Source organism: Cyclopterus lumpus, chromosome 15 (genome assembly GCF_009769545.1).
Source record: "Cyclopterus lumpus isolate fCycLum1 chromosome 15, fCycLum1.pri, whole genome shotgun sequence".
Classification (NCBI taxonomy): Eukaryota; Metazoa; Chordata; class Actinopteri; order Perciformes; family Cyclopteridae; genus Cyclopterus; species Cyclopterus lumpus.
This window is the reverse complement of record NC_046980.1, coordinates 9,670,637-9,696,613: the sequence shown is the minus strand read 5'-3', so window position 1 is coordinate 9,696,613 and position 25,977 is coordinate 9,670,637. Positions and strand designations below refer to the sequence as shown.

The following is a 25,977-nucleotide window of genomic DNA, read 5'->3' as shown; positions in this document are numbered from 1 at the left end:
AGCAATAGAGTTCATCTGTAATGTGACTGATGGCAACACACAGCCAAGTTGGCAGACGGTAATACCATTGATCTGCGGACATCAAATAAGCGGCTTTTTTAAATTGATCGAGAACAGATACGCCGCGTTACAGCGACAGCTTTCAAGCAGAACAGAAAGTGTCTGACTCGTCTCGAGACAACAGCCCTGTGTGGGAAGTAGCAGCTTGGTTGACAAGTCATCTGAAACGGCTTTCCTTCTGGCTTCTCCTCTCGCATCATTTGCTTCTTCACCATAAATATAAGTCAAGGCTACTTCAGCGGCTAGGCTACGGCAGCTTGCTGAGCTTGGAAGCTTCAGTGTGCCCGAGGAGGGGGTCTGATCAATGCAGGCAAGATTTTTTTTTTTTTTTTCAACGCATCCAAAAAAGTTAGCATTTTTTCCCAAACTACTTTTATCTCTTCAGCCCTCCATTCGAGTGCGGTTGGTAGAAGAGTAGTGGCATGTTGACAAACTAAAAGCTCCATTGGACTCTTTAATGAATTACATTTTCTCATAAATAAATAAAAGTAAAACAGCTGATTAGATAAATGTGCTGGGGCCCATATGCCTCCTTATAGGCTCACCAACACTGTTTGAAACCTCCAGTTTTTACATCACTAGAAATCCAAAAGGAAACTTCAGCGTGTAAATCAAAGTTAGGGTTTTGAATATGAGGCTTCATTTTTTATTTTTTTACAGCAGCACAGATGGTCTCATACTCATACCATATGAATGAATAATGCAGGTGGCCACTGCAAAATGAAAGAGCTCTGAAACTCAAAATGAGGTGGTGACTGAGCAATGGCCAAAAGTTGTTGACAACAACAACAGAAACCAACGAGTGTTTCTGATTCAGAGATGGAGCACTGAGGCTCTGACTGTATTGGGTTTAGTTTAAACACACCGACCAGCCGAGGTCTTGAAAGTAAAATAAAACATATATATAGCTGGAATTTTAATTTGGAAAACAGTGAAACAGACAGAGCGCATACGAAAAAAAGGTGGTATGCACAATATAGGTTTGATTGAAGCAAACACAAAAAAAAGTGCAAACACAAAGGCTAAATAAATAAATAAAAAAGGTAAGATGTCATTATGCATCGTTACAGCCAAATTAACTTTATCCTGGTATTTTTTGATTTTTCGGGGGAATTTCTGCTCTTTTAGACAACGCAGTAGAGAAGACAAGAGACCCGGAGGATGGGGGATGTTTATCCATGCGATGTAGGCAATGACACATGCTGGAATTTGTGAAGAAAAATCAATGATTTGTCTTGAGTTGTGTCGTGGGGCTTACAATTCTTATCAATATGCATTTAATTAATTCATTCATTCATGTTTCTTTAGCAGGATGTGTGATGTTCCCTCCTTAAAACAATGCTCTAGAAATCCTCCCCCTTCAGCAGCCTGTCCATCACGGCCACCCAGGAGAGAGGAGAGCTGGTGGGCTTCTGAACTGACAGCAGCGGCCACAGGGTTGTCTGAGCATGTCAACATATATGCGGGAAGCTACATGCATCACAGTAACCAGGTTTTTGGGGACGTTATGCTGATGAGGCAGAGTCAATGTGGGGGAGATAAAATGATGAAAAGGGTGTTTCGGACTAAAGTAAATGAACATTGATCATATTTAGTCACCTGACCCTCTCCCTAAAGTACAACATGGAGAGCCAGAGCTGAACGGGTAGGATTACTGACAATATGAACCCCTAAATAGATTTTGCTGTAGTAGGGCAAGCTTCCTGTAAATCATTTTATACAATATTATATTTTCATTCAAAACAGTATACTGTGTGTATTCAACACATAAATAATCAAATACATAAATGTTTTTTTGACAGAGTGGAGTGTTAATTGAAAAAACATAATTAAATTACTAACTTAAAGAGAACCAAAGGGCTGCCATTCAAATTAATAGATATTTACATATATACATATATACACTTCTAAGTATATACACTTATACGTATTTAATTTGAATGGCAGCCCTTTGGTTCTCTTAAGTACTGATTAACTGTATTATTGATTAACTTGGTTAACTCTGGAGACCACTTACTGCCTTTTTTTCTGACATCCATTGAGCCCTGCTTTACATTGATTGCAGAACATACTGAGGATACAGTAATTACACTTGTGTTGCTTTTGTCAGCCATTGACAGAGTCACGGTGAATCCTTGTATTTAACCTCTCCACCACTTAACACAAGCCCCTTTTTGTCTTTTTTTAGAGGGAAGGGGGGGGGCTTTTTCAATAAAAAAAAAAAATATTAAATTGGGAATGTGGCCATGAATGATGGAAGTATTCAATGGCCACTGCTCACTTATGTCTTACAACTTTATGCAGCAATATTTAAGTTGATATCATTTGTTCCCAAAATCCCTGAAAAATAGCACATTAATATACCTTGAGGAACACCATATAAAATAATGCTGTGATTTGGTATCTAAAACGTTTGACATTTGGAGATAATTGGATAGCAAGTGCTTCTGTTCTGGAAATTGCCCAGAACCGTCCTTATTGTCACTATACCATAAGGAAGCCATACATGTGAATGCCCTATGTCCCTAGGTTGTAATGTTGTATTAAGTTAGGTCAAGTTTTAAAAAATGGTCTCACTAAGTGAAATGGCTGCTATGGGGACTAACGGTGGTGTGCGCAAGAAGTGGAAGAGCAAACTTAAATATATCTGGATGGTTACAGCAGTGAAATTATGACCGTTATCTTTTAGCCTTTTTCCACCGAAATTCGCATCGATAGACTCACGATCAGAGAGGTAGAATGTATGTTTCTGTCAATGGAGTCTTGTAGCTTTGGGGCATATAACAGTTATTTTTGATGCATATAACAGCTATTTTTCCCCATCTAACTCGGTGGATTAAGAGTTTATTTTGACTAGTTGATTGTTAGAACGGTAGAAAGATGGTTTTAATGAGTAAAATTGGTTCTGTCGAGTTTCTGTTTGATGATCAGCGTGTGTGTTGTCTGACTGGAGTCTGGTGGCTGTGAGGAGAGAATATTAATTGCAAATGTGTTATAAGAATTGTCAAGATTTTTATTTAATTTTGTATATATTCACTCCAATGCTTGTTACATAGCATCGCACTGGAAAAGTGGCGAAAATTAACGTGTTCGTTCACACGCCATGTTTCCATCACTGCCCATCAGAGCTGCAGCTGATAGATACTCGTACGGCAAAGAAGGTTTTGAGGACAGAGAAGCGGCCATTCAGCAGAGAAAGATTATGAGGCTCCCTTTTGCCAAGAAAGGGAAGGTCGCTCAGACTAAATGCTCTAACTACCGGTACTAAAACACAAGCTGAAGTTCGGGGCCAGTGAGATGTAGACACAGGCTCTCCATCAACAACTTGATTATTTTATGAAAAGAACTTCCAAGAAAGGTCGTGAGGGACTGGGGCCTCTCCCAGCATGAACTGGACTTTACCCAGGACAGTTTGACAATCTCACGTGGCTAATACAGAATGACAAACACATTCACACCTACAGGCAATTTAGACTTGCTGATTCACCTTACTTGCATGTAGCTGGACTGTGAGAGGAAACTAAAGCACCTGAACCACCAGGGTTATCACAACAACAACAAAATCTAAACTAACATGGCATTGATTCAAATTGATTTAAAAATAGCCTAATCGTAAAATGTTTGTTTTTTTATATTGTTCTGCTTATTTGCAATGCTTCCTCGGTCTCACATAATTGACAAGCGGTTACGTACTAAAGCACAAATAAACGCATCCACACCTCCTCACAAACCTGTGAGAAGGTGCCGGGATTTTGAATGAATGCAGGCCAGGGCACACCTCATCCCGCTGTGGCCTGTCTGTGTCAGGCTTGTGGGGTTTGTGAGCCTCAGGACGACGAGAGGCATGACAAAGCAGCGGTGGTTGACCTGTGAATGCGAACCGGCTGCACACCCTGTTCATTGGCTGGGGGGTTACCCGCCCAGGGGGGGGGGGGGGTCAAAGATGTCTCTTAGATGGTTTGGTGTCATGATTATAGATTCAGCACAGCATGCTAGTTTTCTCCATGTTGTGTTAGTAACAACCGACAGGGCGAAAAGGTCATGCAGCCTGCAGACAAGAGCATTTTACGAATGCACAGCACTTGAGTACAAGGCACGCCCCCAAGGCAGTTATACACTGACAATGTGGCATTTGATCAGATCAATACAGGTTGAACATTTGCATTTTAGCTAAAAATCTTACTATTTAAAACAAACTGCATGAAAAGTACTCGCACGAGAGCAATGCGCGCCGTGCACAGAGTGAGATTGTTTATGCAGAAGTGCGTTGAATGGAAAGATGGTTGCATAGACGTGTGTGTGTTTGGGAAGTGAGTTGTGAGAGAGTTTGTGAACTGCTGATTTGGAGATTGCTTTGCTGTTGTGAAAAGCCGCCCCCATTTCATTCAATGTATCAGGACATTTCTCAGTTTTTGGAATCTGTTCATCATGGAGCCATGCAAGAAAAAACTATTTTTTCTTCACAAATTCAAGGTAACATGGTACCTGATTCACAAATGATCATTCGAAGGGGTGACGTTTTCCTTTCAGCACTCACATTTTCCTGGAGTAAAACATGTTCTGTTTTTTTGCCGGATGCTCATAAAGTCCCAGAAGATCTTTGAAATTATGCATCTACCATACTGGCTCCTGTAGGGATACCATTCAAGGCTGTGGCAGCACGGATGCAAGAAAATTGTTCTGAATAAAGCAGATACATCTTCTCGGTAATACTGTAGGCCTACTTTATTATAGATTTGTATTACAATGTATTGAATTATAATCAAATCCTTGGTTTATTGCTAAAATAATCATGAATTAATGAATAGCTAATAATGAAATGATGATGTGAGAGTTATTTTGGTATTCAAATGTTGCATGTGACAGACCCCGCCCAGGTTGTCACTCATTTATCAACATACATTCAGGTCTGTTTGCCGGCGAGCTGCCATCTTTGTTTTGATTGGGAAACAGAGGCACAACTCGGGAAACAAGTGTAAAAGACCTCTATGACTCTACGACTCAAAGTCGACTTGAAAAGCACAAACTCGGGCGAGTGACGGACAATAACCACAAGAACCAGTGTGGTAGCAGCAAGGGACTGATCACATCTTGCTTTGTTTTCATGTTGATTCAAAAGCACTGCAGCTTATCAAACTGTGATAATTGGACAAATGGAAGAACGGTATACATCCAACAACTGAAGGCTTCAGCAGCAAATGGCGGGCAAAAATAACATCTGGGATTTGTCAGGGAAACTAAATATCATAGTCAATAACAAGCTCAGACAATGTGTCTCACAAACAATATGCACGAAACCAAATACAAGATTTCACAATTTAAAAAGTTGCAGCAAATATATTGCAACTGCACTGTGTCAACAACTATCAGATGTCTGAATGTTTGAGTTCAAGTGTGAAAACTTGATATCATGGTGAGAACACGTGAGAAGTGTCTGAGGTGTCAAAACATGGCAGTACTTTCCCACACAAACTGAGTCACATGAACAAGCCAAAGAGGGTATTACGTGTATGAACACTGCAAGCTTTCACCAGGACCTTTACACTTCCTTAATTGCTGGCCAATTTCACAAATTGTCGCCCTCTCTTTATTCAGCATATGGTTGATTATTGATGTGTGACCAGCTGCCAAACCTCTTTCAGATCTTCCAATACATTCAGGGAGGCTGATTGCAGCAATTATGACTGAAATGTATCTGTTAATAAATTTTTTTAAAACAACGTTTCACTAGTAAAAGGGACATTGGCCACTTTAGAAATACATTATTACTTTAAACAGATTTCTTAAAGAGTACACCAATCTGTGCATGTTAATTAGTACAATTTAGAGGTGCAGCTCGGACCATTGTGTTACCTTTGGACAGAGTGAGGCTAGCGGTTTCCCCCATGCTTCCAGTCATAATGCTTAACTGGCTATAGCTTCATTTACATATTTACTCACATGAGAGGAGAGAAAGCAAAAAGTATATGTCTCTATATGTTAAACTATTCCTTTGAGGCGGTAGTATGAAAAACATAACTTGAATTAGAATGTCGTTTTTTTCTTTTTACGACTTATTTGTATCCATTTTACAAATGAACAGTCAACTTTGATACAGCTATGAAGCATTGAGACAAAGGTTTTAAAACATGTCAGGTTCAGTTCTAGTGGGCTGCATTAGATACATTTGAATGAAATGGTTTGGTCTTGCTGAATATCTTTTAAATCATTAATAAAATGACTGAGACTTGGCCTCATATGCTTTGATGATGTCATCATATCGTGGATTTTCACAGCCACGCCAAAGACACACACATACATTATCTGCAGCGCCAAATGAAACAACTGGCTCACAGCATTTAATAAATAGATGAGTTATAAAGTCCCTAAAACTGAATGAAAGACACGCAAGACATAAATACTTTTGCTCAGCCCTGAGGCCAAAGGAGATGCACCGTGCAATAATCTTGGATGTCTGGTTCCCCACATCAAGCCTTGGCCTGCTGCCTTTAGTATTAAATCACACCTCTAAATCAGTTTCTTTCATCTCGGAAAAATTGCCACGGTGCAATTCAAGCCAGCGAGATGTCAAAAAGCTAATTAATGATGTCTACATCTCAAGCAGGCTATACTGTAGAGTAAAACACATTTCACTGGTCTTTCTGAAAAGTCTATTTATGGACTACAAATAATTCAAACTCTGCTGCATGAGTCCCGATCAAAACAAGAAAAGAGTGAGCGGGATTTTAGCTGAACTGTGCATAGCTCCAGCTATCTTTTAGAATTTAAAGTCCATTTGCTTGTAGACTGTAGTAAAGCTCTCAGCTTACATCTTGTTGTTTTGAGTGCTTCAGATTCACTCATCCTTCCACGTTGGGCTGTTAGACTTTCACAACCAAACATAAGACAATAGGACGTTCCTATTCCCAGTTAGGTAGAATTTAAAAAATATATTTTTTCATAGCTTTGAATTGTTGTCTTTTATCTATATTTCGTATTTTACTATATTACTATGATGCCATTTGGAACCTTTTGCTCCAGATTTCCCTTTATACATAGAGCACTTCCCGTTACATTCTTTGTGTAAATGTGTTATAATTTTAACCTCTGCAATGACTTTTAGCCTTCAGTGTCTGTGTTCAGTGAGCTACTTTCTTTTATTAGCATCACGCAACTCTATTTTTGAGCCGATGTCTGAATGTTTGACATCTGCAGGCTCTAGCAAGAAGACTGGTCCATGGGAAGGTTTATTGGTCTCATATAAGCACGAAATATGGCTTTAGCTCAAATCAGTGCTAGAGAGAAGAAAGCAACACAACTCTGAGCAGATCATTATAGTTATATTATGGTATATTTATCTTTTTAATTTACACTTCAGCCTACCTACCACGTTAATGAATCAATAAACAACAGTATAGATGTTTTTTTGTGTGCTGATTCCCTCAAACTCTGCAACCTCTCATCAATCACACATGTACTCCCCATTCAACTCGTATGCTCCGTAACTCTCCGTCAACACAACTGCTTTAAATCACTCAAATTACAACATTGCAACATTTGTGATTGAACGCGGACCACACTGCGTCAAAAGGGGGTCCGTGCGTAAATATGTTGCGCATCAACTACTTACGCTGCTGTTTTGTCCGGACCAGTGCACCATCGCCTGGTTATGAGCCGTGTCCCCGGTGAGTGCAAATGTTGAACTTGTGAGCTCAAACTCCTCCTTGTCTGAAAACGAAGCGTCCTCCCCGTCCTCCGGTCGGAATCCGGACCAAGTCTCTGCGCTCCTCGCGCTCCGTGTACGTCTCCAAACGGCCACATCCGTCTCCTCGTCCAGGCCCATTGTCACATCAACCTGAGCCCCATTTTCATCGTTGTTATCTTCTCCATCATCGGTTCTATTGTCGGTCACGTTACCCTCGTCGGGTGAAGGAGCACTTCCAGGAGACACTTTCGAGTCGGAAAGTTTATGCCGATCTTTCAACGCGTCCTTCTGGAGACAACTTGCGTTATTTCCCTCAGACCGCGGGTGCACTTTGGACGAACTTTCTTCACTCGCCGTTAATTCTGCAACGTTGTGCTTTTCGTCTCCTCCTCCGTCGGCGGGTTTGGTGCCCGGTGACCGATCCGTATATCCAACGAGATCTTTAGTTGGTGCCTCACCAAAATTAGCCAAATCCAGCTCCGAGAGCTCCCGGGGAAGAGCTTTGATTAGCGGCAGCTGGCACGAAGGGATGCACCTTAGCTCCGCTTTCGTTCCGCCCGGGATGGAAGTTAGGGTGAAGAGCCAAATCCACTTAGAGAAAATGATCAAAAGGCAGTAACCGAGGCGCGTCTCCATTCTACGTTGATTCCGACTTAAGGCGTGTTAAAAACATATCATGTTCACTCTTGAGCGTTGGTCTGTCATCACCTGGTAAAGTGGAGTCCGTGAATGCACTGTGGGGAGGTGCAGCAGCGCGCGGACAAGTGTTCCCAAGTACTGATGCAAACGATGCATCAGAGGAGGAGCTGGAGGCTGAATCCTGGACGAGAGGGGAGAGGGGCCCATACCCCCGCATCCTCATCTCAACCTGGATATAGAAAATGAAAAAACAGCGACTGGGCGTACTCCTAATTAAGTTATATTTATGTGGAGACACGTGGGTCCCCTGGGGTTTTTATTCAGTTTTTCATCAGCAGTGTGCCAGATACTATTCCACTGTGAAATATTTGATTGCATCATTATCCTATAGGTAATTATGGATTTGTTTAAAACAATATAACAGGTATTCCGATGATGGGGGCTCTGGGAAAAAGTCTCGAAACATTATTAGGTGTGCCTCTGTAGACCTTGCGTGGAACTGTTCCCGACTCGGGCTTTATGGGAGATATGATGAAGCTGTGCATTTTCCATTAGCAAATAGGTAATCAATTAACAGGGTTGCCTGTGTTCCTTGTCAATTATGCCACGCAGATAACGACTGTGGTGGCCAGCTTGCAAAATAGCTTGGAGATTATTTCACTATGGCTGCACTCCTGTATTATCAATTTAACACGGCTGAGTGGATAGTGCATATTCCACAAATGTTAGCCTTGGTTTCAGGGTGCCTTCAGGGTTGTCCGACATAAAATAGTGAAAAGGTTTCAAACAAAAGGTGAGTAAGTTTTCATTTTCTCCATCAAACACCTCTGGTCTCTGCTGTTGTATTTAATCATAGAGGATTATGCATGTGCCATGAAAATAACTGGAAAACCAGTTGCCATGCAATGCGGACACCCTTGAATATAATGTTATATTTCTCAATACTTTGGGCTTTGTTCCAGTCAGCTAATGCTAAACCATTAGGAGAAGAAGTGCCTGTCCAAACCCTGTGATTAGATTCTATTTCTAGGCAACATTTAGTCAATAGGATGGGGATGCTGTTGACTGGTGACTGATGCCGAAGAGACTCCTTATATTGAGCTGTGTTCTTCCCATCTCTCTGAGCTGCGACGTGATCCTGTTCAACACACGGGTCAACTGCACAGAGACGTCTTTCATTGGCAGCCATTAGTGATGCAGTGAGCAAGAGCTGTCTCAATCTGTTTCAGTTAGCCCCCACCAGACAAGGGGAAACCAGTCCATAATGCAGATTGATGGCTGACTGAGAATTTCAATCATGGGGAACATTGGCTAAAAAGCTCAAGTCTTGACTGTAATGCAAACCTAATGCACAGTCTGACTATTACAATGCGGACAACGTCTGCAAAGTCATGCTTGTTTGGGTGTGTGTGTGTGTGTGTGTGTGTGCGTGTGTGCGTGTGTGTGTGTGTGTGTGTGTGTGTGTGTGTGTGTGTGTGTGGCACCTGTAAGACGTTTTACATGTATTTCTTTACTTGCTGGGGCTTTGTGTGGGAAACATCTGCAATGCCATTGTGGAGTGATAATAATGGATTTTTGCCTGACCTGCCTGCTGAGTTTAGACACGCATGGTTGTGCACACGCTGGGTTTGTGTATGCCTTGCTTTCAGTACTTTGTCTTGTTTTGCTTGCAATACTGTATTTGTGTGCCAAAGATGGATGCAACTAACAGCTGGATGGATATCGATTAACTACAGATTATTTTCTTGATCAACCAATTCATTTTGGAAATAATGAAAGAAGGCTATCATTGTTTCCCTGGGACTACGGGGACATTTTCAAATCAGTTGCTTTATCTGAAAAACAGCCCAAAACCTAAAAGGTATTAAATGTTCAATTATCTAAGTCAGTGAACAGCTGGAAAATGTCCCATTTTAGATGCTCGAACTAAAAAACTGTTTGGCCTTTGTGCTTTAAAAGCGAACTAAACAATGACTCATCTATCAAAAATAATTGCAGACTAATCTATTTGTAGTTTAATTTCTACCTCTGCTTTTGTTTATACTGTAGATTTCTCTCTGAATTCACAGTGGAAGCTGTGTACATGTAAAAAAAAACAAGAATTGATTTTCAACAACTGAACGGAGGATAGAAGTCACATGTTAAAATATATATATATATAAAAAAGTACATGCAGACTTTGGAGGTGCACTTTAGCAATCAAACATCCACAATAATATGTTTGAATTGTTCAGACTCTAAATGTCACGGTGCAAGGTGACATATTTCTGGACTTAGATTGCTGGTTTCCCACCTGTCACACAGACTGAATACAAACTGTATTACCTACTTCTATGATGGAAACTTGTGAGCAGACAGTGTGAAAAGCACACAAAGGATCGAGGAGACAGCGATTCATGTTGTTGGATTATTCTCCGTTTCTTTAATTAAACATGAAGAAGAAAAGAGCACTGTAAAGCCCCTCTCTGAAATTAGACCTTTCCCACTATGGTGTCTGCTTTACTTTCACGGCTGTTCGAATGATTCCGGTGCTCATAAAAGTAATAAAAAAGAGGAGCAAAGACACTCAGAACATTAGTCATGCAGAGTACACTGTCCCGCCCTTCTGCTCCAACTAAAAAGCTAACATCTGTATGCAGTGCTGCATTGAATACAAGCAGCAATGTGCGTGTGTGCATGGCTAAAATCCGCACACAGTTTCCATAGAAAAAATGTCCTCTCTTTTTAGCATTCAATCATAATCTATGCACAATCATCTTCACAAAAGGTGTGAAACTTCTGTGCGGGTTTTTTCCTTCGTGCAGATGTGTAACAGAACCACTCGTGCTGAAATAGAAGGTGTGAAAGTAGCTAGAGACACCCGAGACATCCACTTCAATTAGTGCTCAATACACCTCTGGACACACCAGGAGAGAACATTCCTTTTTCAAATAATGATTTCAATTACATTATTGTGAGATATGGTGAGAGGCAATATGGACAGCAGGTTAAGTGCTCTGACCCGAGAGAAATGCTTCGGGTTTTATCTATTTGATACCACAAATCCTTTAGTTACTTTTTCTTTTTTTTATGTGATATGAGGTTTACAGTCATATATGTGGTCATTGTAGTAAAATGGTGAATTGATACTCACATATCTGTACAGATACATATAAATATACCATATGCATAATTTCTTCTTCTGTCCATTTCTACTTATTTTATTATACAGTAGACATGGCTTTAATTCATTAAACTGCAGCTCTTAAATATGCAGTCTGATCCAAAACCATCATTTATTTAACGCAAATGTTGTAATAAGTGAGACGGATTTTCCCAAAAAAGTACCTCTTCACCATTATGTTCATTTTCATTCTTCCATATGTTTTGAAGAATTTGCCTCTGTGCAGTTCAGGACAACAACAGCAGGAATCTATATGATCACAACTTTACATTAATCCACATTTAGAAGAGCAAATACTTCAAGGAAATGATAAGAAATTAATGTTTTTTTAGCAACAGGGCATATATTTCTCCTCCATTCACTCATGCCAAGAAGTCAAAATGCATTGATAGAAGGGCCTGAGCTGTTTGTAAGATTAGAAGAAATGAAACTAGCCTAGGGCACCAGGAATGAACTTGCAGTAAAACAGTGAACTATTAGGACTATGCAGTATATAATAAGCAATCTCAAAGGATTAACATACATCTGTGTTGATCATTTTATAGATGATGCACTTCCCTATTTTGCTAATAATTTTAGACATTTTACTTTCAAGATAATTTTTGATATTAAAAGTGTTCACATAATGCATCCAACAAAGAGTCAAACACTACTTTATTATGTTTTTTTAACCAGCACATATTAGAGGGAATGTGGGCCCTAATAAGCACATGGTGTTATGGTTGTGTGGTGTGGAGGACCCAAACACACGCTCACGCAGCAACTTTTAAGATTCAAAGTGAGGATCTTTATTTCCCTAACGGATCGGGGAGGAAAAAACAGCAAAGAATAAAACAAACAAAACAATGATCAGAATAGTCCAGCTGATCAGAAGCGAGTCTTCCCTCGCTGGAGCCGGGAGGGCAACTCAACCGAACTCTAGTCCTTGATACCAACGGGATCGGTAGAGACCTGGTGTTCCCAACATGCAGTAAGGAACCAGACTGGTGACCGGAATGATCTGACAACCCGCCAGGGAATGCCATGGTCCTTTAAACAGCTGGCAGCACTTAGGGCAACAAGCCCCAGCTGAGCCAAAGGAGAGGGGCGTGGTAGTGGGCGGAAACCGGAGGTGGAGACTGTAGACTGACAAAAGCAAAACATTAAGCACATAACAACAAACCAGACAGGAGGGGAACAAAGAGGGGAGCCAACACATGGCACTTAGGAACCACATTGGACCATAAGGTATTCATTATTCACTGCATCAGTACTTGGATATTGAAAATGTGTTTACATTCACATCTGCTAGTGTTGCGATCAAGCTCAAATCCATTTAGACCTAAACTATACTGTAGACACACATTTACTTAATTGTATTGTATCTGTTGTCGATCTCACAAAATATGATATAATGGATCCGTCTACTGTTCATATTCCAATGAAACTTGTTTTCAAGTACGCAGAGAACATAACGAAAAGTGTTCCCAGTGCTAAATATGAGTCTAATCGAAAAAAGTGCCATTGTGTGAAAGCTGCTCCAATGAACTCCATTGATTTAATTTTGTAGAGTAAATTGAATAGTACTAAATTAAAAATAAGTTATTTCATTTTAATTGTCCATGTGATAATAGAAACGTATTAAACAAAATTCCAAACACCAAGCCAATCCTTGCAGCATGTCTCAGCCTAATATATTGTTTCAATGGGAAAAGGGACAATTTTCAGAAATTATATGTTCTTAAAAAAAAAAGTTGTGGCCCTATTCATTAGAGTTTGATGATATATTAGTGTGTACATTGTACATTGTAAAGAGTGTGAGACAATGTGTGTGAAAATGCTTCTAAAGTCGAGGTAACATATATTTGCAAAATTCACACAGGTTTGCAAATAATGGTCCGATTCTTATTTTTCTTCATAAAAATGGACATCTTGGGAAATGATGGCGAAGTGAATCATCCCTTTATTAGATTAGCAAATTTGATTCCTGGCAGATGTCTTCTGGATGCCCCGAGAGTGCCAAATGAAAAATAACCTGTTAGAGAACCCTGGATGTAACCATTAATATCTGAGAGAAATATTGAAATATTGGAATATTGGCATAGATGGGCAAAGTTCTCCTGAAGTTGATTGTAATTAAAACTTTTAGAAGTGCATCCAGTCCACTTAAAGGCTGTGTGGTAGTGACTGAACTCCAGGCGCCCTAAAGATTTCCTCATAAACGTCTTTTTTCTTCTTGACTCTCTCGCTTCAGAGATTAATACAACCGTTTGCAACTGTACAGAGAAGTCTTTGAAATATTAGGTATAACCACACATCTGATTATTATAAATTAAATGTGTTCATGGGGAGTTACAAAGAGTTACAATTCATATCGACTCATCATTAGCTCACAACAGCATAATCATGATTGCAATTATCAATTAAAGATATCCCACATTTAAGCTGTTTACTCCTTTTGCAAATGACAAGTCATAAAACCCAGAACTGAAGCAGTTTTCTGTAGTGGAGTTGAATATAATAATATAATTTTCACTTAAAATAATAGTCTGACATTACAACAAGTGCCCCAAATTAAAACACACTATACGTTCATGCCAAATGTTGTCCATGGCCTCTCCATGCATGGAAGCGTTTTATGATCTGACGGCAACTATTGGCAGGGCGACATTTGTCTGTGCCTTCCAGAACTGTAAAAAATCCTTATTGAAAACTAAAATAAGTACCACGTTGTGGTTAAGGGACCTTTGTTGTCATGGTTACAGGCATAGTGTGCTGTAGGAATGAGTCCTAACACCCAAAAAGTATTTAGCATTTCGGCACTTGCGGTTCCTGGTACCCTCGTCTCGAAGTCAATGGGTTTTTGGTTACATGCCTGAAAAAGAGTTTTCAACTTCTTGTTCTACACCAAAATACGCCAGTAAATATCCCACACATGCATTTTAAAGCCTACTGTCTTGAAAAAGGCAGTAGCTAATAAGTGGCTAAATGAGACTGTTACACATCATTATGCATTAATTAATTAACATTATCATCCTTGAGCCGAGTGGTGGTGACGTGAAGGCATGCGACCACGGTGAAGTATGTTAGCCAACAATAGCTTCTTACTTATGCCAATGGCATTTACTCTTTAGAAATCATGAACAAAAATAATGTTCATTTGTAAAGATTATCCTGTGGAACAAAACATGTATATCATAAAGTATCATGAATGGTTGTTTTTTTTGTCACAGACCTTATTTTCAGCAAAATCCATATTCCAATTAAAAAATCCCATTTGCTTTTTGTCGAGGGAGTCAGTCCGATGCCAACTTCCAGGTTGGCCTACAAAAATACATCATCCCTGCAGCCTTCTAAAACCCTGTGGTGAAGGTTCGAGGTTGGTTTAATAATTTAAAAACAACACCCCTGCAACCAGCTGCAGCTTTATATGTACTGACCAGAGAGTGATATCATTGTTGTCATGTCACTCTCAGCCAGTGCTCCGAGTACTCGTACCTCCACATTGTATTCCCTGGCGTACAGTGACTTCTTCTTGTTCACCAGTGATCCACAATCATACGGCCAGCTTTTGTTTCGTCACTCCTCATAGCCGCATGCACATAAAAACAATGTGGAGCAGTGGGTTGAGAATGAGGGTGCAATAATTCTTCATAAAGTTTTCTGAATCTACACTTTTGATTGACAGAATAGGATTTAACAAACATTTCCAGAAGACTGTTCAGACAAAGGCACAGTATAACATGTTTTTTAGATGTGAACTCGTAGCAATAGATTGCTGATACCGATACACACGGCAACATATAAATAAGGGGGACTACTGGCACTTGTTTTTTTCACTTCAAACGGCGCTTCAAGCAATGCTCTCAGCAAGAAAGTGAACAAGCATAAATGATTTTTCTAAACCTGGCTTACACACCCTTTGGTAGCACCTTAGCTTTGGCAGCAGCATGCTGTTCTCATGTTTCTCCTTGCAAAGCAGTCGTCTTCTAGTCCCCTTTTCCCTTAACTTAATTAGTCATGGAGAGAAACGTATGAGAAAAAGAGAAGGTCATTTTTGTTGTTTAGCATATGGAGAGAAACATTCGGACACAGAACCCTAGCTCCACATGCTAACCAGTAACCACTAATGAGGTCAGCACAGACTTTGCATACTGGTCTAAAGGCCATGGCCAACTTAAAAACACTGAACTTTGCACAACAACATGGGAGCGAGAAGGGGTTGAGAACTCCCACACGGCACATCAGTAATTCACAAAGGGAAATATGTTATCCTGCAGAAGACCCCTCTTATTTTCAGGAATGTCATTTTTGAGTCATATGAAGGAACTGGAGAGAGACCTCCTTTCCAGACATCAATTATTAACCAAAGCTTATATCACAGCCTCATAGATCAAAACAGTAAGCTTGTAATATACTAGAGGGCATCTCATATATTTAGCGCTGCCAGAGAATCACTCCTAAGACAGAAAGGTTAGGCGTTTGAAATCTGACGCAAACTCACAAGTCTTTGTAATTTCCCTGACAGGTACACGATATGGCACAGGAACACTGTAGGGTATGTGAGTCTATCTTTGTACTTCTCCATCAGAGGCAGAGGATTTTGCACCACCACAGAATAGGGTTCCTGTGAAAATGAATATTTTATGATATTGCTACCAGGCTGTGATTGGTAGCATAAAAGTAGATTTGCATTCCAAACTGCCTGTTGTGCAAAAAAGTCATCATTACCAACCTAAGTCTTAATGTACCCAGCAGTCCAAAAACATGTGGCGTGGTGTTTTCTATTGTCCCCCCTGAGGTTAAAAAACACAAGGCAGGTAAAACTATTTACCTATAGGTTAAAATTCCCTGACTCATTAGAGTCATATTTAGCACTAGGAATACTAGATTTCAGCATATGCCCTATTTCATTCTGCTGCTACAAGTGATGATAAAAGGACATTTCCCATCCTTGTGCGTGCTTTTAATAATGATGAGATAGAGTTGCCATAGCACTTTTTTATTGTATATTTTCAGCTGACAAAAAATAACTATTTTTAGATTTTTTTTTTAGAGGGAACTTTTCTCTCATTTGTGGCAGCTTCCCATTGGTAGTTAGCATCTCAGAGTGAAGTTAGGGGTCCTGCTCGGTTTTAAGCACTGTTGCAAAACAAAGACAGGAGAAATGAATAATGAAGTCATTTCTCAATAAGACGTCTGGACACTTGCCTCAAGGGGGGCTGTGTCACTCTCTAAGCCCCTGTAACTTATATTTGTTTGAGTTGGTTTTAAGCGCCCATCGGGGAGCAGAGCTTTCCAATACAACAAGCCTGCAATGTTAAAATAGATGATTCATCTATGTCCTTGTGCTGCAATGCGTAAATCTGATACAGTACATTTGCCCACATAACATACCTCTGAAGTTATTTTAAATGTATTTTTATAACATGTTGTGTGCCGTCACAGATATAGAAAGTGCTCTGTAAGCGAATCCAAAGCCTATACATTCGTATCTGTTAGAAAGTCTAAAGCAAAAATAACCTCACTGCCTCTGCATAGCCGAGCCTCCTTCATTCTCATCTAAAGAACCTGTCACTCTCCACCTTGTGGTGAGACAAACAAACTGGAACTACCTCAGGTACTCGATGCTAATTTGCATTTTGTATCAAGTTCCTTGGTCCAACGCCAGCACAATATAAAGTATAAAAAGCGCTGCTCCCCAGATATGGGGGTCCTGATTGAAACTGTAGGCAGAGAGGAGGCTCTCGCTGTGTGCTCTCTATATGGAGAGCTCATTAGTTGGAGAGACCTGTGTGCATTGTTCCAAGTCTGCAGAGTCAGCGAGGGAGCCACTCACTCATCACTCCGCACAATCCAGACTCCTGCACATCTGGTCTGGCAGCTTCAGGGTGACCTGCACGCGCACACAGACACACACGCATGCACATGCAATTGTTGGCATAGAAGCAAACGTAAACATTCACCAGCGCACAAAGATGTACCAAATGGATAATCTCCTGGCTGATCATGCATGCATTGTGTAGAGCAGACAGAGCTGTGAGGATGAGCAGCGCTGAAATGTAAAAGATTGGACACATATTCTTCCCACAAGCACCGGCCTTTATCCACTGTGATTTACTGCCCATTTTACACCCAGCTGAGGTAGCCACCTCCAGCGCTAACCCTGCACTGCAGCTAAGGGACGTGTACAGCATTTGGCAGCACTTCCACCAAGAATCTCCAAGCACAGACGGCAACTCTGCTGTCAATCTCCACATATGAAGGTTTTGATTTAAAGGCTAAAATGCACAGCTCCTTTCATATAGGTCAATCTCTTCGCTGCTATTCCCAGTTCTCGATTATACGGCGAGCTGGTCTGCTCTGCAGCATGCTTTACCAAACTTTATAGCTGTAATGGTGTGTGCTCATATTTACAATGCTTTGGCATTGAGCTTCTCTGAGAGGAAGTCATCAGCATGCAGGTGACTGTCACAAACGGCATATGAATATAGAGAAAATGAAATAAATCCATTCCACAGTCAGGGAGAGGGCATGCCTCTATTGAGAGCATGTCAGTGTTCATTCTATTGACAGACCCGTTTTATCTTGGCTACGTCACTTCCAAGACACGCTGAGCTCCGGAGGAAAAAGTTGACTGAGAAAGCTGAGAACAATAAAGTCACATATTGACTCTGTATCAGTATAAAAGAAATATACTTACTGGACCCATGGATGCCATTTCAAAAGACAAAATTAAATCAATGGAGTTGATTGGAGCAGCTTTCACACAATGGTATTCACGGAGCGCTGTCATTTAAGACCAAAACCGCTATTAGAAATCAATGCTTTTTCGCTTCAATGCCAGTGGCAAGATGCCAAAGTGACTGCCTCACTAGTGACCCGGGGGGTACGATGAGATCACCTTCATGATTCAGACGTGGTTTGAGTGGAAGATAAGGCAGAGGTATATATTTAAAGAAAAACATTATCTTGGGAAATACTCATATTCTTCTTGCAGAGAGTCAGAACAGACTTTCAACACCACTCTCGCGTCTGTACGTTAGCTAAATATAAAGTTGTCCGGCTAACTTAGTTCACCTCAAAAACAGGAAACAGGAGAAACGGCAAGGTCGACTCTGTCCAAAAGATAACAAAATCCAAATGATATCTTGTTTGTTTTGTTTGTGGAATAAAAACAAGTATGATGAACATATCTCTAGGGAAGATTCAACAACAATAAGGAAATAACTCAACAACATTTTTCATCCACACACATGTTCATTGTCTCTGTCTGTCAGATAATACAAAATGGAGCCACAGCACCAATAGGAAACAGCCCCAATGTAACAATATTTAGTCTCACCATTGTCCACCTTCTTCCTGCTTTCAGCTAAGCTGTGCAGGTCTCCCACCAGCTTATAGTAGGCAGCTGTGATTTGCGACTGGTCTAAATTATCTGGCAACAGACTTCAATTTCTGGAGCAGTTTATAAGCGGCTTGGACAGGTGTGCTGTAAGGATTAGACCACCTTTTGATCCAAACATACACAATCAATCATCACAGTACTTTACTTCATATAGTTTCTTATTATTATTAAGCTTAATATGATCTTTGTGGGACAATGACAACGACTTCAGATAGGCTTTAACAACTATAAATTGTGTCACAACACCTCTTCAGAAAACTGCTAATTGGGAAGACTCAGCCTATTCTCAGAAGCCAAGGAAGTGGGGAAAAAAGAGATAAAGAAAGGAAGAAAAGTGCGAGACTTCGACGTCCCAGGCACGACTGTCACAGCACAACGTAGCGCTGTTCCTCTGAGATTTGCCTCTGTGAAAAGCAAACACAAAGGCTGGCAGACTCCTCAGTTGAGTTTTATCGGAGGTGTGAGAGGAGAGAGAGTTGTCAAGGCCATCACAATCGTATTCTCAAACCGTATGTAGGTTCAAATTAATCTGCGTGAGGAGTCGTGCGGTGACGTCAATAGACTATATTTCTGGAGGCATCAGTAGTCAGTGTTAGGGTGATGACACTGATACTTAATTTAACTGCATGACCTCATCATTATCAAGCTTCACTCCTTGCACTTTGTTGTGAAAGACTAAAATAAGAAACATGTCACAAATGAGGTACAAGCATCTCACATGGGAGACGATCAGAGTTCAGTGGCTTCTCAGAACATTTTTGATGTGACAGCATTGGAAATATTGCTGGCATCAAAGCTGCACATTTTGAGGAAAACTCTTCCTAATGATGGATTTCAATGATATCATGTTTCCGCAAATATCATGGTCCATGCATTTGAGGACACTAAAACTATGCAGAAGCACGATCCTTTAATAACAAATACATACAGATGCATTCATTTCCAAATGTAAATCTCTTCGGAAATCAACTCACCTGTTAGCTGTGAGTTTTGCCACAAATTGTAGTGTGGCTTTGAAGTAGCCATTTGCCCCTGCAGTGAAAAACACTCGTATTTTCTTTTTTTATGTGAAAGGAGATTGAAAAGTTAGTATGAAATTAGTTTCTTTACATCTGATAAACCCAAACAATAAGAAAAGCCAGTCAGATACGGTGACTAGAGACCTGCTGACCTTTCACATCTGTTTTATGAATGGAGATGGAATTTAGATGAAAACCAAGTTCACATCAGTATTATGAAAGCCTTGACAGTTGTGTTCCCCTTTTGAGATACAGTACAAGCAAGTGCTCAGCTTCAATCGCTGATGTTAAAAACCACAAACCAAGCGAGAAATCTAGGTGTAGTTATGGATTCAGACCTCAACCTGAACAGCCATATCAAGACAATTACAAAATCAGCCTATTATCACCTGAAGAATATATCAAGGATTAGAGGACTTGTGTCTCAACAGGATTTGGAGAAACTTGTCCATGCATTTATCTTCAGTAGACTTGACTACTGTAACGGTGTGTTCACAGGTCTCAAAGTCAATCAGAAAGCTGCAGCTCGAGCCCTCACTAAGACCAGGAAAGTGGATCACATCCCTCCAGTTCTGAGGTCTTTGCACTGGCTTCCTGTCCAACAAAGAATTTACTTTAAAATCCTGCTGCTGGTTTATAAAGCACCGGATGGTTTAGGGCCTAAATACATCTGTCATCTGCTGCTACCTTATGAACGACCCCTCAGGTCGTCCGGGACTGGTCTACTTTCTGTTCCAAGAGTCAGAACTAAGCAGCGTTCAGTTTTTCTGCACCACATGTCATATCCTGTGTGATTGCTGTTTTATTTTGAAGTTCTGTCTCTTGTGTCCTCTGCACTTCCTGTCCTTGTGATTGTCTGCCCGGTCTCTGATTGTTCATTCCCTTCACCTGCCCTCAGACACACCTCTGCCTCCCTGATTGTTCATGCCCTACACCTGTGTCTCGTTCGTTCTTCCTGTGCCTGATCGTTATTGTACTTCCCCTATGTTCCTCGTCCTCGTATGACTTATTGTATTTACCGTGTGCTCCTCGTATGCGTTTTTGTCCAGTAAAAGAGAGTTTTTCATGTTACCTTGACTCCTGTGTGGTCCTCTGCTCCTGAATCTCTGTCTTGCCCTTGGGAAACGTTGCAGAACATGACACCACATATCTGGAACAAAGTCCCTGAACGCTGCAGGTCTACTTGAGATCCTCAACTCCTTTAAATCCAGTTTGAAGACTTCTCTGTTGCCTTTCAATTTAACCAGATTCAAGGATATCGATCAATTTCTGCATCTCACTACTGCATTTTATTTCTTTAACTGCACTGCAACTTTGATTCTATTTCTTGCTTTTCGACTCTTTTTGTATGTTTTAATGAATGCTCTCAATAGTTTTAAATCTTGTTTTCTTTTGCATTTTGTTTTGATGCTTTTAATGGTTTTATGTGAAGCGCTTTGAATTGCCTTGTGCTATACAAATAAACTTGCCTTGCAGTAACTTGGAAAATAGGGATATGGGGCACTGAATTTAATTAATTTACTGTTCTTCAGACTTAGCCCTTTGTGGCTGCCTTTGACACGTTATCACAATTATCACTCGATCATTTCATTCGATTAGACATTTGTATGAAATAGACATAAGGAGCAGCCCACGGACTGAAGCTACCTTGCCCGGACAAGGGAAACCGGGGCACCCTCCCGGAGCCAGACCCAGGAGGGGAGCTCGTCGGCGAGCGTCTGGTGGCCGGGCTTTCGCCCATGGGGCCCGGTCGGGCTCAGCCCGAAAAAATATCATGGAGCAGCAGTCACCCTGTGGACCCACCACCCGCAGGGAGAATTATCGGGGTCGGGTGCTATGTAGACCGGGCGGCGGGCCAGGCGGGAGACCTGGGCGGGCCGATCGCCGGCGGCATAGACTAGCTCTAGGGACGTGGAACGTCACCTCACTAGCGGGGAAAGAGCCGGAGCTGGTGCAGGAGGCGGAGCGGTACCAGCTAGATATAGTTGGGCTCACCTCCACGCACAGCATGGGCTCTGGAACTAAGCTCCTGGAGAAGGGTTGGACTTTGTCCTTTTCTGGAGTTGCCCAGGGTGAGAGGCGCCGGGCGGGAGTGGGGATACTCACGAGCCCCCGGCTGAGCGCCGCTGTGTTGGAGTTTTCCCCGGGGAACGAGAGGGTCGCCTCCCTGTGCCTACGGGTTGCGGGGAGTAAGGCTCTGACTGTTGTTTGTGCTTATGCACCGAACAGCATTTCGGAGTATCCGGCCTTCTTGGAGTCGGTGGGAGGGGTCCTGGAAAGGGCGCCGCCTGCCGACTCCATAGTTCTCCTGGGAGACTTCAACGCTCACGTGGGCAATGACAGAGAAACCTGGCGGGGCGTGATTGGGAGGAACGGCTTGCCCGATCTGAACCTGAATGGTGTTTTGTTGTTGGACTTCTGTGCTAGCCACAGTTTGTCCATAACGAACACCATGTTCGAACATAAGGTGGCTCATAAGTGTACCTGGTACCAGAACATCTTAGGCCGGAGATCAATGATCGACTTTGTAATCGTATCATCTGATCTGCGGCCGTATGTCTTGGACACTCGGGTGAAGAGAGGAGCAGAGCTGTCAACTGATCACCACCTGGTGGTGAGTTGGATCAGATGGCGGGGGACTCGGCTAGAGAGACCTGGCAAGCCCAAACGTGTAGTGAGGGGGAACGTCTGGCAGAGGATCCTGTCCGGGAGGTCTTCAACCTCCGGAAGAACTTCTCACAAATCCCGAGGGAGGCTGGGCACATGGAATCCGAGTGGACCTTGTTCAAAGCCTCTATTGTGGACGCGGCTTCTCGGGGCTGTGGCCGAAAGGTCATCGGTGCCTGTCGTGGCAGCAACCCGAGAACCCGGTGGTGGACACCGGGGGTGAGGGAAGCCGTCAAACTGAAGAAGGAGGCCTTTCGGGCCTGGCTGGCCCAGGGGTCTCCTGAAGCAGCTGACGGGTACCGGCGGGCCAGAAGGGCTGCAGCGGCGATGGTCGCGGAGGCTAAAACTCGGGCATGGGAGGAGTTCGGGGAGGCCATGGAGAAGGACTTTCGGTTGGCCTCAAGGAAGTTCTGGCAAACCATCCGACGGATCAAGGAAGGGAAAGCAGGGTCTACCCCAGGCTGTTCTCAGCAGGGGGGGGGGGGGGGGGGGGAACTGCTGACCCGGACTGGGGACATCGTCGGGCGGTGGAAAGAGCACTTTGAGGAACTCCTAAACCCGGCCAACATGTCCCCCGGAGAGGGATTCACCCATATCCCTGGCAGAGGTTGCTAAGTTAGTCAAAAAGCTCCTTGGTGGCAAGGCGCCAGGGGTGGATGAGATCCGCCCTGAGATGCTGAAAGCGCTGGACATTGTTGGGCTGTCTTGGTTGACACGCCTTTTCAGTGTCGCATGGGGGTCGGGAACAGTGCCCATGGACTGGCAGACCGGGGTGGTGGTTCCCATCTTCAAGAAGGGGGGCCGGAGAGTGTGCTCGAACTATCGTGGTATCACACTGCTCAGCCTCCCGGGAAAAGCTTATGCCAGGGTGCTGGAGAGGAGGCTGGAGAGGAGGCTCCGACCGCTTGAAGAAATTTGCTCAAGGCGTTCCTGAGACAGCACAAGAATGGCACGAACATTAGGTCACAGCCTCCGACCATAGCTGTCGCTAGTGTGGAGGCGTGACAATGTATCTTCTCCGTTATGGCCAGAAGAGAAACGGAGCCCTGCTGGGGGAGTTTTACAGCATCATTTTTGGATACTGACCATCCAGCTTCTGGGTTTCTGTCTCCGGATGCAGAGTATCGTTTTCTGAAGGAACTAGCTGTCGGACAATTTAAAACTTCACCAGTAAGGATCTGTGATATTTTGTATTGTGTCCATAATAGAGAAAATATATGTATCAGTGCACTAGTGGTTGTTTTGGATTGCAGCTCGCTTTGGAAGTGTGGACATTTCGGGCGCCCGTTGCGAAGAAAAAAAGCAGTTTGACTTTGGTGCTAATTCTTGTCTCAATTGTGGTCTGATAAAATGTAAATTCAACACCTCATATTTGTATTTTCCAAGCTTCTATAACTGTCTTCTGTCTTGTTTTGTGCAACCCGTGTGAGAGATCGGTAATCGGTACGCAGCTGTTGAGGCTTGCTTCCTACAAAAGTGGGCATGGTTTCATAGGTTACAAAGGTTAAAAATAACCATATCCAGAAAGGGTTACCCTCAGAATGCACCCAGAAATATTCCTATTTTTGGATATGGAGTGAATGTTTTCAAAGTTTTAATGTAAAATGAAATAATTAAGGACAACATGTCTAAACTTTCTATTCTGAAAAGGAGATGAATTTTTTATGAGCATCATCTAGTTTTTTTAAGCCTGACGTAGGAGGCCGAGCATTCTCTGTGGCACACTTTTCAGGCTTTATAAATAAAATATGACGTTCACATGGGTGTGCTTAAGCAACAAAAAGAAACACTGTCTGGGTTGTTCTACAATGATTTCAAATAAATCTTTTGTGAATAAGAAAAAAAAGACACAAGCAAACAAAGTCATTGTCACTTTAAGTAAGTCTTTTCATGATCAGAGTGTATGTGGGAATATTGCCCAGTATTAAAGAAATCAATCAAAAGTGGGGGTTCTGATCTCATTATATCGGTAAATTAGAGTTCTAACGATGGTTTAATTGCATAGTGATACAGTCAAAATTGATTCATTTGTTTGTTGGATTCCAGGCCCATGGTGGCTCTGATTGTCATTTAAAGATGGGTAACCCATTAATTCTGCTCATAAAGGTATCGGTCACAGCAGCTGTCACACACTGTAAGTCATGACTGACAATAACGATGCTAACACAATGCTAATCCAGCGCAGTTTAAAGACCAAATTACAAAGTCAAGGTGAGTTTGCTTTTGTGTGTGACTTCTGCATGGGTAACATCGATAAAACTGCTTCATCTTTATGAATTCCTCTCTTTCATGTGATAGTGATTGCTCTGTTTAATTAAAATATTTAAAAAACACAGACCTTTTCCTTCTGCATTGTTCCGAGGATGTGGGTTCCTTTTATAGAAAATGAAGTTACGTCTGTACTACTAATTTGCAACAGTAACAACAAGCTACCATACAAGGTGTCAGTGTCTTGCCCAAGGACACTTGTCCCACAGCCTCATAGGTATTTTAGCCACATACATGACAACGCCTGGTTCTAGCTATTGTTATGCTGTTATGTTTGTAAGCCATGCAGTCTGGTCCTTGACTGATTGTCTCAATACCATTTGGATCATATACCACCACCTTGAGGTTGATATATTTATTTATATTTTTATTTTATAAATGTCGTGACAACTTGATATTGACTAAGAAAACACACATTCTTTTAGGATGTATTAAAATAGCTTTTGTGACCTCTGACTTTTCCTCTGTAGCCATCATCAGGCTACTTTGTGTTTAGTGCTAATTAGTAAATGTTCGTATGATATGCTAAATTAAGATGTGAAAATTGTAAAGTGCAGTATTAGCATTTAGTTCAAAGCACTGCTTTACTAAAATACAGCCTTACAGGGCCGTTAGCATGAACTCTTAGTCCTGTTATGGTTATATTTAGTAATGTGAAGCACTCTATTAAGATTAAGGAAAGCTCGTGGTCTTGGTTAAACATTGAAAAAGTTAACAGTGACTTGAAACACGAGACAATAAAACATTTAACAAAACCCTTTGTTTTTGTTAAATGACTTTAACCGAAGGGCTTATGCTGTCTAACCACAGACAGTACTGGATGTGAACCTGTGTTGTCATGGTGCTGCCTTTTCTACGCCTACCATCCACCCAAACACTTCCCTTGGATTTTCATCAGACTTGGATTTGGAAATATGTTGCTTGTGAACATAATCCATGCATCATTAGATTTCTAGTTGTATTGATTATTAAATGGAGACCACTGTTAATGGTACATTGTGACAAGCGCAGTATTTTCTCCACCTTTAACATATAGGGCCGTGCTGTGTTTGAGCACCACTGGAGATCCTACTGTATACAGTATGTGTGT

The 25,977-nt window shown here is 41.7% G+C and overlaps 1 protein-coding gene across 1 annotated transcript in view; it reads right to left on the bottom strand.

Moving 5' to 3' along the window:
- The window catches only part of LOC117743968 (VPS10 domain-containing receptor SorCS1-like), a 40,269-nt gene extending 31,651 nt beyond the window's left edge, over nt 1-8,618 (bottom strand). The window contains exon 1 of the mRNA XM_034551974.1: nt 7,670-8,618. Within this exon, the coding sequence (XP_034407865.1) occupies nt 7,670-8,380 (711 nt within the window). The 5' untranslated portion in view covers nt 8,381-8,618. The remainder of the gene's footprint in view (nt 1-7,669) is intronic.
- Nucleotides 8,619-25,977: the final 17,359 nt, after the last annotated feature.